The sequence below is a fragment of the Bidens hawaiensis genome, unplaced genomic scaffold (assembly GCF_021521415.1).
Source record: "Bidens hawaiensis isolate Kalapana, Puna unplaced genomic scaffold, B.hawaiensis_p1.1 tig00047420_1, whole genome shotgun sequence".
Taxonomy (NCBI): Eukaryota; Viridiplantae; Streptophyta; class Magnoliopsida; order Asterales; family Asteraceae; genus Bidens; species Bidens hawaiensis.
In genome coordinates, this window is record NW_027506032.1 from 99647 (window position 1) to 109241 (window position 9595).

A 9595-nucleotide genomic window follows, 5' to 3' on the forward strand; every position below is an offset into this window, starting at 1 on the left:
TGAGGGATAATGGGTTTGTAGCTGGGCAAACAATGAAAAGGGCTGAAACGAAGAAGGTAAAGAAACATGCTAAAGCCTGCGAAGAGAACCAACATGTTTTTGTCCCTCTGGCTTTTGATACCTTTGGCTCCTTGGCACCGGAAGCTATCTGTTTCCTAACCAGGGTCCAACGGGTTGTGCATAGCAATGTGTCGACTCAAAAGGGGCAGGGGTATGTCTTTAGCAGGTTAGGGTTTGCAATTCAAAAAGGGGTGGCGGCGCAGCTTGTTGCCCACCTACCTGCTATGTTGATGTAATATCTATGTTTCTATTTAATCACCCACCTGCTATGTTGATGTAATATCTATGTTTCTATTTAATGATTAGTATTAATATAAAATATTTCTTTTTATAAAAAGTTTAAAAATCAACCCAAAATGATTACAACTCTTCGATTAAACTAAAACGAAGATTCATTATTGGAAACATTTGTGTCCACGGATCGATACTTGGTTCTTACCAATACTATTCTACATATACGATAGGTACACTTGCCTATTTTGTGTGTTTAGTCTTTGTAGAAATCACTTTTATAAATTTAAAACATGATCTCATGCAAAAGCTAAACCCCATCCATTATATATATATGCTGGTGTTGGTGCTTAACACTTGCAATATGGTTGTAGGTTGCACATGTTGTAGGAAGACATATGGCTGAGAGGTTTACAAAGAACTATTTGATTGCATCCAAACGGCTAAAGTACTATAAGTTTCTTGGGCGGTCGAAGAAAAGGCGATTCTTTTGGCCCAAGATCGACCTTTCTCGCAAAGGTACGAAGTGTGTTTGATAACCATGGATTAGTTAGGTTTGATTACATGTTATAACTTGATGGAAAAAACGTTTGTATTATGTGTAGGATGGAGACTGAAGCTGATCACATAGGGTTGCTGTTGATGGCTTCTGCTGGATATGATCCACGGGTCGCACCAAAGGTGTTTGAAAAATTGGATAAAGGATCAGGTAATTCGGGTTTGGAAAATTACAGTGTCACCCATCCATCGGGTAAGACAAGAAGTAAATTACTATGTGAGGCTAATGTGATGCAAGAAGCAATCTTAGTATATGAACAAGTCATGGCAGGAGGAGAAGTAAACTGGAGTCTTTTACTTCGTTGATTTGACTATTTGGAAGGAATCATTGAAGTAAATTAGGTGTAACTTATGGTGATGGTTATGACTTGTGAATTGAGTCGGTTATTTAAGCTATGTTTTATTAACCTTATTACTTTTGAAATTAAGCTATGTTTTATTAACCTTATTACTTGTGATGCGTGCTAGGAAAAAGTTTTTTTATACTTTAATCTTGCCTTTTGAAGAGTTGTTACTGCCTGATGATAAATAGCGACTAATTGTTTTCAACTTGGACATAGCAATCCATAGTACTTTTAGCAAGTTATATCCTATAAGCGTCTGACCATATTTATTGACATTAGTTTAGATGATAATGATATAACTCAGGTTGTTCTCTAGCTTAAACAAACTAGCATATGATTAGTTATTATTTGGAGCTATAATTACATTCTTGATCATACTCTACTCTACGATTTAATAAGCTGTTTATATAATTAGACCTTTTCTTATAGCTTCAACAATAACTCTAGATTAAGGTACAGTTGCTAAGATGACAATCTAGCACTTAAAGACGGGATATTTATATTTTGCCTTGTTTAGTAAATTTCTTGTTGGCAATTTTGACTTCACATTACGCGAGCCATGGCGATAATAATAATTTAACATAGTTTAATGCGCATAAATTGGTAGCTAGTTTTTGATGCTCTTGCTTTGGCGAGGATTTATAATAAAAGTGGGTTACTGCTGCCACCCAAAAGACAATAATTAGCTTTTGCTTTAAGGCTATGTGTAGTACAAAATGAGCGTTTTGCGTCATGTGGCGTTCAGTCAGTAAATAGTGGGTTTTTGTTTTTTGGGTGTAATGATGTTGTAGCCCATATATATACCACACACAATCCGTTACAATAATAAAATCAAAATGGAAGCCGACGACAAATAGAACCCCCCCCCCCTATCGGCCCACATTTCGGGCGGGGGGGGGGGGGGGCTCGCTCATTTTCGCTGCTATTCGCCTCAAGTTTACGCCCACTACGGGTGGCCTAAGAGCCTATATATATATTTATGTGGGCCATAAGACTTTTTGCTGCTGTAAAAAATGCTTATTATCGTAGACTACAATTCGCCCAAGTTTACGCCCACTACGGTGGGTTTGTTTGTTTGTTTTGTTTTTTTTAAATGAACGAGGATGACGGGGGAAACATTTTAGTTATTTTCAATTTGCGTTTTTTATATATATTTTGAATTATTATCTTTTTAATAGTTTTTTGAATATTTTTTTAGGGGTTTTTAAAACCCTTTGTATTTCAACCTTCACTTTGGTCAAGGTGAGTTAGTTTTACCTATCTTGACCCATATCTATCATAACCCTCTATTTTAAAAATCCATCATGACCCTTACCATACCCATTCTAACCCATCACCCAAATCCAACCCAACCCACTCACATTGCCACATCTAATTGTAGCATAATAAGGTCGTTCACATAATATGAAGTTAGTTGTTTGCATTACATACAACAACCTAAAATAACATATGAACCTATACTAACAGTTGGAATTCCGCTCCTTTTGCCTAAAGAGTTTGTTTGTGATATTTGATTTATGGACTGTTGGCTTGCCATTCTTTTATTCGTCTTATTGACCTAATTGCAGGGTAAGAGGTTGTTTGGTTCATTCAGATCTGAATGAGCTAGATCTGAATAAGCCTTTGTCCCATTCAGCAACAACATGAGTCTGAATGATTCAGACCCAATTTTAACTATTCAAATGTTTTTATGTCTGGAACCAAACAGTCTGAAGTCTGAATGAATCAGATGCAAACAAACCGCCTCTAAAACAAAATCAGTTAGGTATGCTATATGTAAGCCTTGTAGAAGTGTTTACTATCAATTTAATATGTATGTTTGCTAGCCTAAAATTTTATGCATGATCAATTTAAAACCTATTCGGTTTCTAGGTTGGCCCATTTAAGTCGAAATTAAAGAATTTAGGCATGGTCAATTCAAAACCTATTCGGTTGCTAGGTTGACCCGTTCCAGTCAAACTTAAAGAACTTGCCATGTTTTAGCCAACACACACCCACACACACTAGCGTAAGAGCCTGCCCCTTGCGGTGGGGACACAACAATGATAGGGTCGGTAGGGGTTCGACTCGTGGTTTTTCTTCTTCTGTTGTTTGATGCTTGTGAAATATGTAAAACATTAAGGGTGTTATGAAACAAGCATAATAACTATAACCAAAATGAGAAAGAGATGTAGGGAGAAAAAGAAAGATTTTATTAGCCACGTGTGTCAAATACAATGAGATACAATATGGTTATATAGGAAATGAAAACTTGTTGATCAAGCCTAATTTATTTTAGGGTGTTGATAACCACATAGTATATATTTATAAACTCCCATTTGATTATCAATTTCATACGATTAAGGATGTTGTCTCGTTAAAAACTTTGCTAGGAAAATCCAGTGGGACAAAACCATAGCTAAAGGAAAAGAGTGTATTATATATTCTTTAAAATGGTATAATCTTCTATGAAAGTTCCCAAAACTTTTGTAGTAAATCATCCACATCTTGGACCATTAACATGCAAATCTTTTAGTTGAACAATGACGTGTGATCTTAATCTAATACTTCTGTTTCCTCCTATATATCATGAAAAAACGTCACAGGATCCACAACTGTGTTTGTTACAATCGAGAGATCAAGGTCAGAATAACCATCATCATCATAGTTTATAAACAAACAAATTCTACTCTTCATCCATTACTTGAGCTTCACCATTTGTTTCTGTCTCTATCTTAGGCTTCACATTATAACCTCATCACCATCACCATTTCCCGGTGTCACACCCCGACCAAAGGGCGGCGGAACATGCCGGGGTGTAACGTATTGATCGTACAATACAAAGTGAAAAATAGATAGGTTGTTAGCTAATCAAACCCAACTAACTTCAATTGTATACCCATCTTTGTTCATACTCAAAAATAAACTTCATTTAGACTAATTTGTCCATACTCCAAAATAGGTTTTGACATGTTTATAGCCAAAACCAAACCTTCGGTTAAATATGTTTGTTCCTATTGATCTTATGCAAAATAAATATATATACAGCAACTATTTAAGGAAAAAAAACAAAGCAAACCCTTAACTGTAGACCGTAATGATATTCAAAATAACTATATATACACAAATACAACTATTTAAGAGGAAAAACAAAACCTCAACCGTAGTGATATTCATATGTATAATCTAAACTTAACTACTTCCCTAACTGATTTTGGAAAGATTTCAAACACAACATATAACACGCTCATATATGTACAATTTAGAGCATGCACAACGCTCAGGTCCGTAGCCAGCGTGGCTGGTCTGAACTTACGAACCAGACCTCAAAAAACCCCATTTGCACCATTGTGGATGATTCCAAGCTGCAAAGTTGGTCTGTGTTTCTAAACCTCATTTGGACAAGGTGATGGGCCTTCATCTCTCACACAAATATTAAATATACGATAAAATATTTTTGGTTGTGGTTTGTTAAGAATTTAAGATATGGTTCTGTAGAAAAAATGGAGGTTTGTAACAGTGGTTTGAAATCTAATGTGACACATTGAGAAGGCGTTGTGATGCTCTAAGAACGCGTGTAAGTATTTGCAATGGCACATTTATGTAATTAAAAGTAAGGTTGGTCTTAAATAGGAATGATCACTTTGATCTTTAAAAGTATAAACAAACTTCCCGGCAAACACTCCAAACGCTATACATTACAGCCCGAATAATGTATACCAAGTCGGAAAGATTCACACACACAATGTGCTAATATATATAGAGAAAAAAAAACACGAACCAAGATTCTTTCAATAAACAAACTTGACCTACAAATTGCAAATCACATATTCACCCAAAAGGAAGCATGCTATCTATTTTACAACCAAACCCAAGTGTTGATCCAAATGACCAAATCAAATACAAGACAAGACAAAACAAAACAAATGTGCAACACTTTGTTCGTTCATTCCTTCTACAAACCAAAACTGTATGTTTAACCACTAACCACATCACGATAGTCTCGATCTAAGACGCCTAATCCTATCACAATCAACACCTCACTAGCAACGAGGCTACATTTATACGGTCATACAAAGTTTAATGAAAAAACCATGATTTGATAAAGATAGACAAAGCAAATTGCAAGACGCATGCAGCAACCAACACGATGGTCAGGTCATTCAACTCTACATGAGACTTGAGGTTTAACCCGACAAAAGCAGCTGATGCAACACCTGTGATGAGTGTGATGATCCACCGGATAAAATCCACCGGGATAACCAATAAAAGCTGGATGGTTCACAAACCAAAATTATATCAGGAACAAACTATACATGTTTAAAAATAATTTTCTAAAAATATGAAATAATCAGAATCAAATAATAATGCGTGATAATACGTAATACATGGAGTTGTAATAATAAGATAATCTTATACATTGTTAGAACACTTGCATTTAAAATATGAAAATTAGTTAAAGAGCACAAGCGCGATGGATACTTACAGAGCTTATGATGAAAATGAAGAGAGAGTATCCCCACATGCACCAAAAGTGAATAAGGCCAACTTTTGAACCGAAGTACTGAAGCAACAAGTAAAATCCCAGTGGAACTATAAAAGCATAACCATATATTGCCATTGCTGAAACCTGGAAGTAGTTCACATCAAAGCTCCAAGAAATGCTAGAATCGGTTTTTCTACTCGTCAAATATGTGGCACAATTACCAAACGAAGCTATCACAAATACCAATGTGGTGGAGATCCAGATAAGCCCATATCTAAATATAAACATTAACAAACAATAAAAGAAATCAAAATTCTCAATACAACTTGTATATAATATTAGGTAAGGTGAAAAAAAAAGAAGGAATATTACAGATCTGGGTTAGCTTCGATTTTCCTGAAAAAGTCACCGGTGGGATACAGCGAACTTGTTAATCTGTTGACAACATCATCTGTGTCAACATTAAAATATTGTACGTAAGATAAGACACTGAATGTTCCATTCGAGTTATTGCCAGGTGGTGGTCCATTTCCATCTGTAGATATAACACAACAAAAAGAGCATTCCCAACAAAGATTAATGGCGTTTAGAATAAGAATAAGAAAAAGATCAAGATCATAATATGGGTTAAACCAAATATAAAAATAAATCCAACAATAAACACCACACTGCCTATTAATCGATTAGTTAAGATAACTGATTAGTTACCTAGCTATAGAAAAAATTCTTCTATTTGGCCTTTATATGTAGCTAGTTAGCAATAGTTATCGTTAAAAGCAATAAATGCTACCTAAGCATCTTTTTTAACATAATATCTTGCATTGATATAATAGCGGTTAAAAGATTTTAAGATTACATGGTAGTGTCTAAACTAAAGCATGGAAGTCATCTATCAAAGACATAAACTGCAAGAACTCTCCAACATGTGCAAAAAAGTGTTACTTGTTCATCATGCATGATATGTGTCATGTTGTATGGATATAGCCCCTTGAAGTTATCTCTCAATACCACAGAGGACCTAAGAACTTGCATAGGTTTAGACATAAATACAATCCGTGTTTATATTTTAAGACATCTGAAAGTGTTAAGATGTTGGGACGCATAATCAAGATACCAAAAAAGTCAAAAAGCAGTTGTGATGTAGAAAACAAGTGGAACAAACTATCCACCAACTTGCAACTCGATTTGCCAATGATTTCTCTTTTTTATCAACATATCCAATTTGATTTCTATAGACTGTGTCAGTAATTGACACGTCACTTCTCAGAACCAAAATTTGTATGTTAGCACAATAGGGCATCTTACGTGCATACGATAAATAATTATAAAAAGGTTTTCATAGCCATACAAACTAGACACTAAGACGGTATTCCACAATACCTAAGAATTATTACATCAAAAGACAAAGCGCAATCAAATGAGATGTCTTAAGATGAGCAATGTGGTAGGCCGATTTAGAATAGTAATGTTAATACAGGAAAGGGTTAGCCATACAACGCAAATCCTTTTTGTTTGTATCTCTTTTAATAATAAAAAAAGTTGTATAGAATTAAACTATTAATGGATGCTTTAGATAGTAGATACAGACTGTTCAATAACTACACTTCCTGCATGGTTCAGTCAAATATTTTCTCAGGACATGCACAGAGTGTCAGGTATGATGTAACATACCACTTGGACTTGTAAGAGTCTGGTATCCCCGTGCGCCGCCACCACCACCACCACCACCACTGTTAGGAGGAAAGATTTGCATATTTGCTTCAGGATCTGCAGAGCATTCAAACAATCGATATATAAAGTCCACGCTGTGAATTCAACTACATTTCCAAAAGCAAGAAGAGCCATATTGTAAAAGAGTCATATACCATGTTGTATAGCCGAAGCCTTTTCTTCAGTTATTACAGCCTGAACATAACACAGAAGTCACATGATTACTTTATAACGTGTTCATATTTTTACAATCAATCAATCAATCAATCATACCCAGTGAAGTCCCACCAACAGCAAAGCTATAGGTAGGGTCTGGGGAGGGTGGGATGTAGGCACACCGTACCTCTATCCAAAGGGATAAAGAGGTGGCTTCCAGAGAGACCCTCAGCTCTAAAGTCCATATGTATGAAGCAATACAAAGGAAATCAAAGTTTAACAGTAATAATAATAATATTAATGATAATAATAATAGTAATAATAATAATAATAATCATAATACTAATAATAATATATATGAAAAGAATATACTAATACTATGTATATGGGAAGAATAATACTAATAGTAATACTAATACTATAAATGTGACCAAAATACGGTAAATAGAAGCCCTAAGGAATTCCTTTCTCACTAAAAATCCTTAACTTTAATTCTACTTCTCCATGAATTCCTATCCTCAACCATGTCCTCCGAAAGGTTTAAGTCTATCAAATCATGCTTAATCCTCTCATCCCACGTCAGTTTAGGTCGTCCTCTACCCCTCCTCCCTTCTATAGTAATGTTTTCTACGGTTCTAACAGGATTCGTCGGCTGTCTTCTCTTCACATGTCCAAACCATCTCAATCTCCCCTCTCTTATTTTTTCTGCTATGTTCGCCACCCCTAATCTCTCTCGAAACACATATTTTTACATCAACAAAAAATGAAAGATACATTTAGTTTTAATAAGTCAGTTCAAACTTTTAACTAACAAGGAACTTCAGAAAATTCTAAACTGGAATCAGGCAATACAGATTTCAAATAGCTTATGAAGAATAAAGATGCATCTAGTAAATCAAATAGTCCAATCAGTGTTGTAGAACTCGCTAGGCACTAGTCAGCTATCAGCTGGTGGTGTACACACTAGCAATTAATCAGAATTAATCTGAAATTTATATGTAATTTTTCAAATATACATATATATGTATTCAAAATTTTATATATAAATTTTAAATTTTGACCAAATAACAATTATTTACAAATTTTCCTGATAAAAGGATCCAGATTCTAGTAAGTAAATAAACTATATAACTACTGAAATATGTGTGATCGGGCGGACAAAACGAAGTTGATAAAGTAGTATTGTTTGAGTCTCTAATTACTTTATTACATCATACATACGGCAACAAATTAAACTAATCGATGATCAATTGGAATATCAATCGGAACAGTGATGGTAAATTAGGGGTAACTTATAGTCAATTAATTAAGAAGATGAATACCGGAACGGAACCAGGCAAGTGGCTAGTAGGAAGACTGGTGTATGAGGGTTCCGCCATCGAATCCTGATAATAATAATAATAATAATAATATTTGTTGTCAGGAAGATGAAATGAGTACTTCAGCAACGCAATCCAGTGGCTATGGCGATGGAATTTGATCGGCGGTACCTTCAACTACGAAGCCCTAATTAATTAGGAAGGAGAAGAAAGTATCGTAGAATTAAAGCAAGCAACTGGACTGAAAACCAAACTACGACTAGGTATCGATGGCCACGCACGTTCCCTATTATTATTATTATTATTATTATTATTATTATTATTAGGGTGATGCTAAAAGTAACCCTTACTCCATTTTTACTAAATATACCCCCTGAACTTATTCCATAAATTACAATTAGCTTTTAACATTATTAATATACATAATAGTCCCTACAACATTACTTTCATTTGATAACATTCATTACATATATCAAATTAAAAACTATCAAGTATTACTATCAACTTATTTTTTAATATTAATATTAGAAATATTTATAATATCTTTTTTTAATTTTAATAGCATATATATTTATAATATCCTTATTTTACCACTTTATCTTTTACAAAAAAAAACACAAAAAACCCAAATCCCGAAACCATAAACCCTAAACCTTAATACCTAAACCCTAAAACCGAAATCAAACCCTAAACCCTAAAAACGAAACCCTAAACCCTAAACCCGAACCCTAAACCATAAACCCTAAAACCGA

At 34.6% G+C, this 9595-nt stretch overlaps 1 protein-coding gene and 1 long non-coding RNA gene across 3 annotated transcripts; one reads left to right on the top strand and one right to left on the bottom strand.

Moving 5' to 3' along the window:
• The first annotated feature begins 641 nt into the window (after window positions 1-641).
• LOC143616439 (uncharacterized) lies at window positions 642-1292 on the top strand. The gene is made up of 2 exons (XR_013150662.1): window positions 642-810; window positions 897-1292. It is a non-coding gene; the product is annotated as an uncharacterized LOC143616439 (long non-coding RNA).
• A 3636-nt stretch (window positions 1293-4928) lies between these two features.
• Window positions 4929-9097, bottom strand: LOC143616433 (uncharacterized). 2 transcript variants are annotated; one of them, XM_077089261.1, is made up of 6 exons: window positions 8847-9097; window positions 7524-7563; window positions 7330-7425; window positions 6031-6193; window positions 5659-5932; window positions 4929-5444 (listed from the first exon to the last, which is right to left on the bottom strand). In XM_077089261.1, exons 1-6 carry the CDS (start codon window positions 8901-8903, stop codon window positions 5253-5255), a joined length of 822 nt encoding a protein of 273 aa, XP_076945376.1. In that variant the 5' UTR covers window positions 8904-9097; the 3' UTR covers window positions 4929-5252. The 2 variants fall into 2 exon arrangements, with proteins under 2 accessions (XP_076945376.1, XP_076945377.1); XM_077089262.1 differs by lacking the exon at window positions 7330-7425 and having other exon boundaries at window positions 4930-5444; window positions 8847-9095.
• Between the last annotated feature and the right edge of the window lie 498 nt (window positions 9098-9595).

Excerpts from the sequence above, each read along its gene's own strand:
- LOC143616433 (XM_077089261.1), bottom strand. The coding sequence starts at position 8,903 with ATGGCGGAACCCTCATACACCAGTCTTCCTACTAGCCACTTGCCTGGT. Across the intron at positions 6,194-7,329 it reads GACTCTTACAAGTCCAAGTG|ATGGAAATGGACCACCACCT; the intron begins GTATGTTACATC and ends TTATATCTACAG. Across the intron at positions 5,933-6,030 it reads ATCGAAGCTAACCCAGATCT|ATATGGGCTTATCTGGATCT; the intron begins GTAATATTCCTT and ends GTTTATATTTAG.